This window comes from Panthera uncia, assembly GCF_023721935.1.
Source record: "Panthera uncia isolate 11264 chromosome A1 unlocalized genomic scaffold, Puncia_PCG_1.0 HiC_scaffold_16, whole genome shotgun sequence".
Lineage (NCBI taxonomy): Eukaryota > Metazoa > Chordata > Mammalia > Carnivora > Felidae > Panthera > Panthera uncia.
The window spans coordinates 21,090,969-21,103,963 of NW_026057576.1; the positions used below are offsets into that span (position 1 = coordinate 21,090,969).

Sequence of the window (12,995 nt, forward strand, 5' to 3'; positions counted from 1 at the left end):
GCTCATTCATCAATCTGCTAATCTTAAGTGGTGAAAATTTCAGTCTCCCTTAGCATTTTATTCTATTTAATCACTCTAGAACTCAAGAGTTTCAACCTTGTTTCTACTTGAATTTTCTTTCTACAATTTCAACTTGTTTCCTCTCTTTAGTCCTCACTTTAGATGCAGAACAACCGATCACTACTCTCCTTATAACTTCATCCATTTGAAGACAAGTGACTCTAAAACTCCTGTTATAAAAATTAAAAAACCTTAGTTTTAAAAAAATGTTTATTTATTTATTTTGAGAGAGAGAAGGGGCAGATGGGGGGGAGGGGGGGAGAAAATCCCATACAGGCTCCTCATTGTTGGCACAGAGCCCAACACAGGGGGTTGATCTCACAAACCTGTGAGACCATAACCTGAGCTGGTATCAAGAGTTGGATGCCTAAGTGATGGAACCACCCACGTACCCCAAATAAGCTTGACTTTTGAAAAAGTTCTCCAGAGAACTGTAATTCTCTGGACTCTATCTAGTTTTCATATAATATTGGCAACCATGTTAATAGCAATCAAAGATGGTCAAATTTTTAATGAAGAGTCTTTTCTAACATGGAGGTCCCAATTATCTGTGAAACATCAATACAGATCTTATGTTTCAAAATTAAACAATTTTTTTAATGTTTATTTATTTTTGAGAGAGAGAATGTAAGCAGGGAAGGGGCAGAAAGAGAGGGAGACACAGAATCTGAAGCAGGCTCTAGGCTCTGAGCTGTCAGCACAGAGCCTGAGGCGGGGCTTGAACTCACGAGCAGTGAGATCATGACCTGAGCTGAAGTTGGACGCTTAACTGACTGAGCCACCCAGGTGCCCCTTATGTTTCAAAATTTTAAAAAACTGTATAATTTTTAACTGGTTAACATGACCAGAATTTGCTATGTAAGTTACAGGAATAGCTCACTGATTGGCACAGCAATGGCACTTATAAATGACTACAGCAGGGATGGGGCAGAACTGAAACCCTGGGAAATTCAACTCTTACACGGCAGAGGAAGAGAATCCCAAGATAAAGACTGCAAGTCTCAGCAACAAGTGTGTGATATAAAAATATACTTCCCCAGAGTTAATGCCGCCAGATTATTCTAGTCTAGTTGCTAAGGTTGCACACGTATTTTCCTTAATTTCTTCTACTTTATTTTGTGAAGCTTTTCGAGTCAAGGAAATGGATTCTCCTTGAGTCCTCGGGAGAAGCATGCCTATAGTAACACCTTGAATAACCTCTGACCATTTCTCCAAGATAGAGGGGAAACTATTAAGTGTAAAGTGTTTTACGTTATCTCATTTAATCCTTATATCAGCTCTTTTCAACTGTTATCCAAACTATACAGAAGAGGAAATGGAGGTTTTAAACAACCCAAATAAGTAGCCCCAACCATGCTGATTACCATGCATATATAGGGCCATTTCTGAAGAGTACAAGCCTGGGTAACCTGTGTGGGCCACAAAGAGGTAGCACTGTTTATATCCTACACAGACCTGCTAGGATACTGTTAAAGACAAATTTCAAAATTCAATTTTATCTTTAGAATAAAGAGCAGTGCCCTACAGAAATCCCAACCTACATGAAGGTCACTGGGCTGCTACCCTAACTGTCCTACCAAAAGGAAAGAACCTTAGCATACTGACAAACAAAATGCTACTCTGACATGAAATAAAATTAGTCATACTTAATCACACATGAAAATGTATGTAGAACATACTTGTCTGATTTATGTGTGCTAACAGCACTTGAGTACTTTTTCCTACATAAAGCATCTAATATCCTCAAAAGAACTAAGGACTAACAAGCCCCAAACAAGTAGTAAGCTCCAAATTTTCAAAATCTTTCAGAAAGAAAGCTATCCCTGAGTTTTACTCTTTGGGTATAAGCAGATAATTAAATAAAGACTAGCAGTTATTTTTCTCTTTGCAGATCAATGGTTGCTATGGTATTCCCTTCTGGGGGATGTTTATACATTTTGTTGGGGGTGTTTCTGACTATCACAATAAGGGCAGAGGGAGGAAAGGCTGACTTTTAGGACTGGGGATCAAGGATGCTAATGGTTCTGCACAGCATGGGGCAATACACACAATGAAAAATTGTTCTCTTTCTCTAGGACTTCTCTGAATGCCTTCCTGGACATCCACGTAGGTGAAATATCTGTTTATAATTATCAGAGCCTAGAACCTAATTTCATTTTACAAGGTATTTTTTTTCTATAGTTTTAAGTTACTGGATTTTGCCAAAATATAACTACTCTGCAATTTGAGAAAGACTACTTAATTTTGTTCAAAAATTTACTAACACTCGTGTATCATTTCAGCAAATCATGTCTCCAATGACAATGCTATATGTGGTATTTGAGTTACCAGTTCTATCTGTGGTATATGTTTACTTCATTATATCTCCTTGTGCAGGTGGACCTAAACATTTATATGTTAACATATATATTATTCTATTAAAATGCAGAGTATTTAATGGAATATTCCTTTAAGCCATCATATTGATATTTTTAAAACTCTGAGTCTAGTTATTATAAACCCCATTTTAGGATAAAATTCAGGATAAAGACATTGGGATGAGCTTGAGAAGCACTGCTGAGACTCTTAATGTTATCCCATGTCCAGTACAATAAGGACTGATAATTATATATGAATCTTTTCTGCTATATTTACATATAGTGAAGAAAAGCCATTAGGAGTATTACTTAAAGATATAACAAATGCCCATATACTATATGTAAAGAAGAAGAGCAAGTCAGCTTAGAGTTCTTTTTGTATCCAAAAAAAAAAAAAAAAAAAAACAAACCCAAACAACAACTGAAATTTAATATTAGTGGGGGTGGGAGGAGTAAACGTCCAGTTGGAAATACTCTAAAGAATATTGTTACCTTCCATTGCAAAGTGAGTGAATTTTTGGTCCGATTGGCTATCCTTGGTGGATTAGGTACATCAGGTTCACAGCTTAAGGTGGTAAAGCTTTCAGCTTCTGAAGGAGTTCCCTTTATAGAATTATATTCTGCCTGGACTCTATGGTGATAAAATATATAGTTTTAACCAGCAGAATCACTGTATCCTACCTTCAACAGCCATCAACCTTTAAGTACTTGGAAATTAGTAAGGTGCCCTCTAAATATTCTATCTAATTCTATCTAAGAAAACATGGGTGGAGTTTCTGGCCGGCTCAGTTGGTAGCTTGATCTTGGTGGTTGTGAGTTGAGGGCCCATGTTGGGTATAGAGATTAATTTTTTTTTTTTTTAATGTTTATTTATTTTTGAGAGACAGACACAGAGCACGAGCAGGGGAGGGGCAGAGAGAGGGAGACACAGAATCTGAAACAGGCTCGAGGCTCTAAGCTGTCAGCACAGAGCCCAATGCGGGGCTTGATCTCACAAACCGTGAGATCATGACCTGAGCTGAAGTCAGTGCTTAACCGACAGAGCCACCCAGGAGCCCCTTTAATTTTTTTTTTAATGTTTGTTTATCTTTGAGACACACACACACACACACACACACACACACACACACACAGAATGCGAGCAGGGAAGGGGCAGAGAGAGAGGGAGACACAGAATTCAAGGCAGGCTCCAGGCTGAGTTGTCAGCACAGAGCCTGATGTGGGGCTCAAACCCATGAATGGTGAGATCATAACCTGAGCTGAAGTTGGATGCTTAACCAACTCAGCCACCCACGCGCCCTGAGATTACTTAAATAAAGTCTTTAAAAAAAAGAAAACACATGCATTAGAAGGATGGCCCTTAAAAAAAAAGAAAGACAGGATAGACCCTTGGCTTTCATCTTTTTTTTAATGCAACCCAAAGTAAGAAACACATTTTAAATTGTGACAAAACTGTATGTGTGTTTATGTACTTTCTCATACACATACTTGAAAGGAAAGAGTCCTGAAACAATATCCCTAAGGGTAATATACAGATACTTTCCATTCTATTTGATTATTTCTTTTAAATAATGCTGAATCTAATCCACAAAATTTCATGATTCAATATGGGTTGCAATCTACAGTTTGAAAAGTACTCAGATGGACAATACTTAGGGTTCACCCACAGAAAGTCTAATTAAAGATTTAATTTTATAGTTTAATAGGAATAATCCTAACCACAAATACTTTTTTTTTTTTTTAAACAGAGGTGACTAACCAAGTACACATTAATGACTCACAGCTGGGAAGGCTGAAAATGTTGGTAATTTATAATAGAACTACGCAGAATAAAACAGTATCTAAGTTACTTCTTAGTTAAATGTTGTGATTTTTTTTTTTTTTTTAAAGATTTTAAGTAATCTCTATACCCAACGCAAGGCTCGAACTTAACAACCCCTCCATCAAGAGTCACACACTCCACTCACTGACTGAGCCAGTCAGGCGCCCCTAAATGTTGTGAAATTTTAAGAGTTTTAATATCCCAAACTCTTTCTGGAACAGGATGTAGTAAAAATACATTAAGTACAAGCCAAATATTATTTATGTTTCTGTTTAGTAAAAATTTCAAAAGCTGGGAGTTTTCCATGTGATAAATTAGATATGTAGACATATTATTATCTATATATTCATTCCAATCCAAAAATCTTACAAACAGGATGATTAACCCTTCAATATAACATTTCAATGCAATGTTTTTGGTTTTTTTTTGGAATGTATTAATAATTATACCAAAAGAAAAACCAAAGCCAACATATTCCATGTTTTAAATCCAAAATTAGTACTTAAATTATATGCTACGCTTTTAATGAAATCATTTTAAAAAACTACCTACACTATATCATATTAGAGCAATACACAGGAGTTCCTTACTTTGCATGGTAATCTGTAGCTGGCTTGAGATCATTTAAAGTGACACTTGTTTCTTCTCCTCTGGGGGAAAGAAAGGAACATTTCACTGTCTGATAAATAAGCATTTCCAGAAGATTTACATTATGTGCTACCGTTTGTGGTAGTTTATGAAATTATACAGCTTTTTACTTTACCAACTATAACCATGTTCAGATTCCACTAGTACAGAATTTGTGTAATAAGGATATGTGCCAAACTTATGTATTTGCATATCACTTTAAAACAAAAAGGTGTCCTAGGCAAATCAATTGTGTAAGCCAAACTTTTTTTTTTGAAGTGTAGTCAGGAAAGATATTTAGTTTATTTAAAAAATTAAAATCAGTACAGTTTCAATTATTTAAAAATCCATTTTGCCCAATTAAAATGTGAAATACCACGTGTGCTCCTGAAAGTAAAACCACTAAATTTTTACAAGGAGTGTGCCACTACTGCATTTTATTAGAATGTAACATGGAACCTTATTTAAAATTTTATAGTTTAATGAGATTAGAAAAAAAGTGAATAATCTGAAGTATAGCATTTTACTCATGGCCACTATTACACTTCCAGGTTTTCAAACATAATGGCACACATCTTTTTAAAATAATAATTTGATACGATTACTTGTATATGTGGTCAAAAACCCAGACCATTTTCCATCTTTTTGTAAAAATCACTATTCTCTGTTCCATTTCCTTCAGCCAAATTTCTCTCCTCTCATTTTATGACACCCTCCTCCATCTTTTCTCAAATTAAAACCAGGAAATATGAGAAAGAAAACCTTTCCCATTGAGGGAAGAACACTTAATGAATTGGGCAGTTTCAGTAGAATCTTCGGAGAGAGACCTTAATTGGTGCAGAGTAAAGAAGGTGACTAATGTCCCTCTTCTGCTCTCTGATCAGGCTGCAAATGGAAATAAATGCTTCATCTTAGCAGACAGCTATAACTAACTAGAAACAGCCATTAACATAAAAAGAAACCTTGATGTTGATGGTCTTTTATCTCTTATTTACCCCATAGGTAACTCTGTCTCCTTTAAGACATATGAATAGAATAAACACAAGGAAGTCTCAATAGAGAGAAGGAGACAGGACATTTTTCTAACCGTACGTTACTAGATGATAGATACTGGAGCAGTTTCACTTTCCTTTCTTCCTTACATTAGCTATTTTTTGAAAAGATACCAAGAAGGCTATGTGTCCAGTGTTCTATGCTAATTATCATCATTCAAATGACTAACCCTTTTGCAATCTTCCCAGTGTTTAAATTATAATAATCAACTTCACTCTTTACTTTTCCATTAGAATAAGCAATATAAACCATTTCTATTTGACAAACGAAAAAAACTATTTTACAACTGTCAGTCATAAATGTCACATTTTTAGCCAATGACTCTAAGGCTTCTTGGTGTGTAATGAAACTTTTGACCCAAGGAAATAAAACTTTTGAACCAATCAAAATATGATTATTAACATACCAACATACAAATAAGGAACAATGATACTAACTTCATTTTACAATAGGGCATTAGCTTGACATGTAAGAATTAAAGCCAACTCCTTGGAGGAGAATTACCTGATTTCACAAGTTCACAATCTAAGAGTTCTCCATTTCTGATCTGGGCTTCTACTGCTACGATTTATACTTATATCTCAGGAATATGTGAACAGTGAAACATTTATTAGGGAGTCTACTGAAAACTACTAAAGCTGAATGTGGCCAATGAAAGCAATTATTCCAAGGGAGTGTAGACAGATGTGTACCAGCTGGCATTTGGATTACATACACTGAAATCAGTATCAATTATCAATTAATAGATTCAAAATGAAAGCATCAAGAGGGAAAAACAGAACAAAATTAGTATTAAGCTCTTTATATAAACCCCTGGCTTATATAATGGGAGGGAGTGAAACATAACAAATACTTACGCATATACACTTTTATATTTCCCATCTTTCCCAGTACTTGAGACCAGAATATCATAACTATAGAGCTCTGGCACGGTAGTCTCATCTGTTTCACCATTTATGAAGCTGGAAGGAGGTGACCAGGTTAGTACTACTGTCCTTGACTGGATGTCTGAGGCCTGCAAAAACATAATATTTAGAGCTGTCTGAAACAACTGTAATGAGCACAAGGAACAATGAAAATCTAATGAGGTTTCAAGATTAAACAAAATATATCTGTATCTACTTATACAAAATGGCTCACAAACAGAAGCCTATCCATTTGTAGAAGAGATATAATTTATTGTGAAAGGGCAAATGGGTTCAATAAAAAAATCCAAGGACCATTATGGGCCACTTAAAACTATTAGTGTAAACACCATACACAAAAAAGAATGGGGGAAAAAAGTCCACTTATAACGTATTTGAGAAGGTTCGTTTCCTCAATTTAGAAAGTATCTTATGGGGTACCTGTTTCAGTCTAGTGTCTAACTCTTGATTGTGGCTCAGATCATGATCCCAGGGTAGTGGGACTTAGTCTTGTGTCAGGCTCTGTGTGAGCATGGAACGTGAGATCTCTTTCTCTCTCTCTTTCCCTCTCTCTCCCCCCTGGCCTCCCCCTCTCTCTTTCTGCCCCTCTCCTCTGCTTGTGCTCCCTGCTTTTAATTCAAAAAATAAAACTAGGGGCGCCTGGGTGGCTCAGTTGGTTAAGCCTCTGACTTTGGCTCAGGTCATGATCTCACGGTTTGTGAGTTCGAGCCCCACGTCGGGCTCTGTGCTGACAGCTCAGAGCCTGGAGCCTGCTTCGGATTCTGTGTCTCGCTCTCTCTCTCTGCCCCTCCCCTGCTCACGCTTTGTCTCTCTCTGTCTCAAAAATAAAACACTAAAAAAAAAAATAAAAAAAAAAAAATAAAAAAAAAATAAAACTAAAGTGTCTTACAGTAAGAAAACAACTCGAGAAAAATGAGCAAAGGATATAAACTGACTAAAGAAATATAAATTGATAATCTAACAAATGATGTGTAAATGCAGTCACAATTAAATAAATGTAAATTAAAACAAGATACCACTTTTCATCCAACAGACTAGGAAGATTAAAAAGTTAGTAATGTGTCCACTGTGTTAAGGTTTATAGAAATGGGTTGAAGTATATATACAACGTTGTATTAGTTTCAGGTGTATAATACAGTGAGACTGAACAATTCTATACATTTCTTAGTGCTCACCAAGGTAAGTGTATACTTTTCTTTTTTTTTTAAGATTTTATTTTTAAGTAAACTCTAAACCCATTGTGGGGCTTGAATTCACAACCCCAAGATCAAGAGTCACATGCTCCATTGAACTGAGCCAGCCAAGCACCCCTGATAACGTATTCTTAATCCCCTTTATCTTTTTCACCCATCCCCACATTAATTTCCCCTCTGGCAACCACCAGTTTGTTCTATGTATTTAAGAGTCTGTTTTTTGGTCTCTTTTCTTGTTTGTTCATCTGTTTTGCCTCTTAAATTCCACATAGGAGTGAAATCATATGATATTTGTCTTTCTCTGACTCATTTCACTGAGGATTATACTCTCTAGGTCCATCCATGTTGTTGCAAATGGTGAGATTTCATTCTTTTTTATGGCTGAGTAATATTCCATTGTATATATGTTACCTATATACCACATCTTTATTCATTCATCTATGAATGGATGCTTGGGATTGCTTCCATACTTAGCTATTGTAAGTAGTGCTGTAACATAAGAGTGCATAGATCTTTTTGAATTAGTGTTGAATTAGTGTTTTTGTTTTCTTTGGGTAAAAACCCAGTAATCGAATTACTGGATCATATAATAGTTATGTTTTTGACTTTTTGAGGAACCTCCATATTGTTTTTCATAGTGGCTACACCAATTTGCATTCCCATTAAAGTGTATGAGGGTTCCTTTTTCTCCACATCCTTGCCAACATTTGTTATATTCTTTTTGATTTTAGCCATTCTGACAGGTGTAAAGTGGTATCTCATACTGGTGTAGTCCCAATAGTTTAATTTTGCTTTTGTTTCCTTGCCTAAGGAGACATATATAGAAAAATGTTCTATAGCTGATGTCAAACAAATTGTTGCCCATGTTTTTTTCTAGGAGTTTTATGTTTCCAGGTCTCAAATTTAGACCTTTAATCCATTTTTAGTTTATTTTCATGTAATTGCATTCATAATTAAATAAATGCAAATTAAGACAAGGTACCAATTTTCTTCCAACACATTGGGAAGATTAAAAAGCTAGTAATAACCATTGTGTTCAGGGTTTGGAGAAATGTACACTCTCTTAAGTGTAGGTAAGACTATATATTAGAGTATGTATTGGTATGATCTTTGTGTAGAGCTACTTGGGAACTATCATAAAAATTTACTTTATAGTTCAAGAATTCCATTCCTGGTAACTTTTTTCAGTAAAATATCCTATGAACTTACATAAGTACATAAATATATGGAAATCATCTGAAATGAGTCTTCTATTTGTATGCTACTTTAGAGGTAAAATTTGCTTTTATATTCATCTCATTTGATTCTTGCAATTACCCTCTAAGACAAAAAAGATACATTTTACAGAAGAAACGTATTCAGAAAGATTAGGTGACTTCTTTGAAGTCACTCAACTAGTAGTGAGTAGGACCTGAATAAATCAGTTCTTTTCCCATTACACAATGCCTCCATACTGAACTCACTTCTAGGTAGCAGCTGTTTTCAGCTAAAACAGTAGTTAGGAAGCTACTGAAATGACAATCCCCTTGTATGGATACTGGGATCAGGAAGTGAGAGAATTATTCTGAAGATAACTCAAAGGTCGAGTCTAAGGAAACCTGGAGTCATCAGACGTTTCAGTGAACATTAAAAGGAAAAGGAGAGGATAAAAATTCTGAAAGTAAAAAGGTACTGAATAAAAGGCAATCGATGTCTAATTTTAAGCATTATTAAAATAGGGGGTGGGAGGGAGGAAAAAAGAAAAAAAAAAAGATGTCAGTAGATTTTGACAGAATGAGACTTAAAACAGTTTCAAAGAAGCCCAATAATAAAGACAAATACTTTCATCTATACAGTTAATTATTTCTAGCATGTGAGGAAATACAATACCATTATACTCCATTTTATGGAAGAAGTAGTTTCAGAAAGGTTAAGTGACTTGTAGGTCACTCAACCCCTGAATGTGTAGCTGAGGCTGAGATTAGCACCATGTTCTCCCCTACACACTGCACCTGAGTCACACTGAGTGAGCTTTTTTTTTGGGGGGGGGGTTCTCAAATGTGCCATGTTCAGTATTTTTCAAACATTGGTCACTTTGCACTACTCTCCCCACACTAATTCCCATCCCCACCCATAGCCCACAACATCCAATTACTACTTTTTCTTTAAATTTCAGTTCAATTATTCTTCCTTAGGGAAATTTATTTTGACACCCTGTCAAGGCCTAGCCCCCCTATTATTGTATTTTCTTATAGCACTGTATCTCTTTGTTCTGGCACTTCACAGATAGAATTTTATATTTACCGCATGATTTATTCTACTAACTGAAGCTCTGAGGGCAGGGGCCATACCTATCCTTTGCTTTTCATCCTATCTCCAGCTTTTAGCACAGCATGTGGGATTTTATTACTGGTCAAATATTTATGGAATAAGTGAAAACTCATTTAGTTTGATGCTCTAAATGAACCAGAGCATGTGAAAACAACTACACACACACACACACACATACACACACACTCTCCTGACCTACACCTCACAAGTAATTTAGTAAAGGAGTTATAGCTACCCAAACTATAAAAACAAACTAAAATAAAACAAAGCAAAACAAAACAATCAGCATTACTTTGTTTTATGACACAGGACTTATTTTACAAAATTACATCTTCCTCATAATGCTGGGCAAGAAATTCTTTAAAAGAATTATTCCACAATTTATGGCCTGAAAAATTACACTTTTAATATTATATACTATAACAAGTAAATACTGCTGGTATTAGCCAGTATGTCATTCAAATACCAATCCTATTAAGGCTTGCAAATTTCTTTTTTTAGTAAATCTAGTGATATACATAGATCTTGGAAGGACATTGACTGAATTTCAATACTACTTATTAAACCCACTCTTGCTTCAGATTCATCTTCTGTAAAATAGGGAAAATAGTACACAGAAGGTTGTTCTGGAATTAAAGAAAATAATGGGTATGTTTTCGAAGTACTTTGAATAGAATCTGACACTAGTAAACTTGCATTAGCTATTACTATGGAATAATTTTGCACATGTTTCTATAATTTACATGTATAAACTCAGTTCTGTTTTGAGAGAGAGAGCGAGTGAGCAGAGGAGGGGCAGAGAGAGATGGAGACACAACAGATTCTGCACTGTCAGAGTGGAGCTCGTTTTTTAATGGGCTTAAAAAATTCAATTTGTATGAGCATTTAAAATTAATCTTATGTCAAATCTGATGTAAATATATTTCCTATTAGGAATGATAGCCTTTACTTAGGCTATTTAAAAAACAAGCAGAAAATTTTACGTAGCCAGTTTTACTGCCATACCTTTTGCTGATTTTCTGATTTCTGCCGTTACATCTATACTTATAAAGGGCTAGGGAATATTAACTTTCTTCTATAGTTTAATTCTTTTTACATCTAGAGTTAACTGAATACATTTCACATGGAAATAGTATAAACAGATTTTTAAAAAACTGATGATCAGTGGTACTCACATTATTTATTACATCCTTGTCTCTTCCAATGATTTTCAATGTCATTGCTTAATGACATATGAAGCATATATTAAATCCTAGTTTAAAAAATGAATTCTTGGGGGTGCCTGGGTGGCTTAGTCAGTTGAGGGTCCGACTTCGGCTCAGGTCGTGATCTCACGGCTCTCGTGAGTTTGAGCCCTGCATTGGGCTTGCTGGTGTCAGCCTGTCAGCAACAGAGCCTGCTTCGGATCCTCTCTCTGACCCTCCCCTGCTCACGCTCTCTCAAAAAAAAAAAAAAAAAAAAACCATAAAAGAAATGAATTCTTGACTGACTATTCTGCTTCACTGATCAACAGATCTCTCCTTATATGAGATCTACACTGATCCATTATTGATATCACATTACTTATAATACAGCTTTTTAAAAAAAAAATATTAAATTTATTTACTTATTTTTGAGAGATTGAGAGAGAGCGAGCAAGCAGGGGAGGGGCAGGAAGAGAGGGAGACAGAATCCCAGGCAGGGTCTGCACTGTCTGCATGGAGCTGCATGTGGGGCTCGAACTCATGAACTGTGAGATCATGACCTGAGTCAAAACCAAGAGTCAGACGCTTAAGCAACTGAGCCACCCAGGCACCCTAAATTTTTATTTAAGTAATTTCTATACCCAATGTGGGGCTCGAACTCTTGGCCCCACGATCAAGAGTCACGTGTACCTCTAATATGGTTTTAAGAAAGGACTTAATTAAAATATACCAAAATCCTATGTGAATAATACTAAATATAAATGTCAAGAAAATACATACAATACTTACCACTGGTTTGACAATGTTAGAAAGAAGTGCTTCAAAAGCTTTAGTTTCTTCATCTTTCTCTTAAAAAAAAAAAAAAGAATATTAAAAAATGAACTAAAATACATTCATCCCTCTCCCTCCACAATGTGTCTTCTGAAACTATGTTTGTAATCTGAGATTTTTATTTCCTAGTTTTTACTTTAGTTCATATTCAGCAGTTTGTGGCTCTTCAGGATTCTTCACTTCAGTTTCTATTTCCATTTTAACTGTGATCACTAATTATAATACCATTATATATATATATCTGAACCAGTCACTAAGTTTTTCTAATATAAAGTATATTGTTTTTCATAGTTAAAAAAAATACTCTCTGAAATTCTCATTTCCCAATCTCCTACCTCTTAACAGTTACAAGTTAACTATTTGTTTCTTAAAAGGTCTTAACTATGGTTCCCAAAATATAAATGACTTGACCAGAACTTGTATTCATAACTGATATATCTGAAACTTTAGCTTAACTCTTCTGAAATATCATTCATTCTGATTTCAGAATGATCAGAAGGTCTCAAAATTATGGGGAAATATTTTTGTTAATATAACAGTTATGAGGTTGTTAAAGCATTAAAATGTGTTGGTGAGGAATGGAAATCATAAAGAAAAGGAAGTAGTGCTCAGAGTTCATATAGTAGAAATTA

General features: G+C 35.2%; 1 protein-coding gene across 4 annotated transcripts in view; it reads right to left on the minus strand.

Annotated features, from left to right (window-relative positions):
* Positions 1 to 12,995, minus strand: part of FNDC3A (fibronectin type III domain containing 3A) — a 143,664-nt gene that overhangs the window by 30,930 nt on the left and 99,739 nt on the right. For all 4 annotated transcript variants that reach the window (XM_049646901.1, XM_049646902.1, XM_049646903.1 and 1 more), the window contains 4 exons: positions 12,322 to 12,380; positions 6,777 to 6,934; positions 4,830 to 4,889; positions 2,910 to 3,048 (listed from right to left, as the gene is read on the minus strand). In XM_049646901.1, coding sequence (XP_049502858.1) covers positions 2,910 to 3,048; positions 4,830 to 4,889; positions 6,777 to 6,934; positions 12,322 to 12,380 — 416 coding nt within the window. The remainder of the gene's footprint in view (positions 1 to 2,909; positions 3,049 to 4,829; positions 4,890 to 6,776; positions 6,935 to 12,321; positions 12,381 to 12,995) is intronic.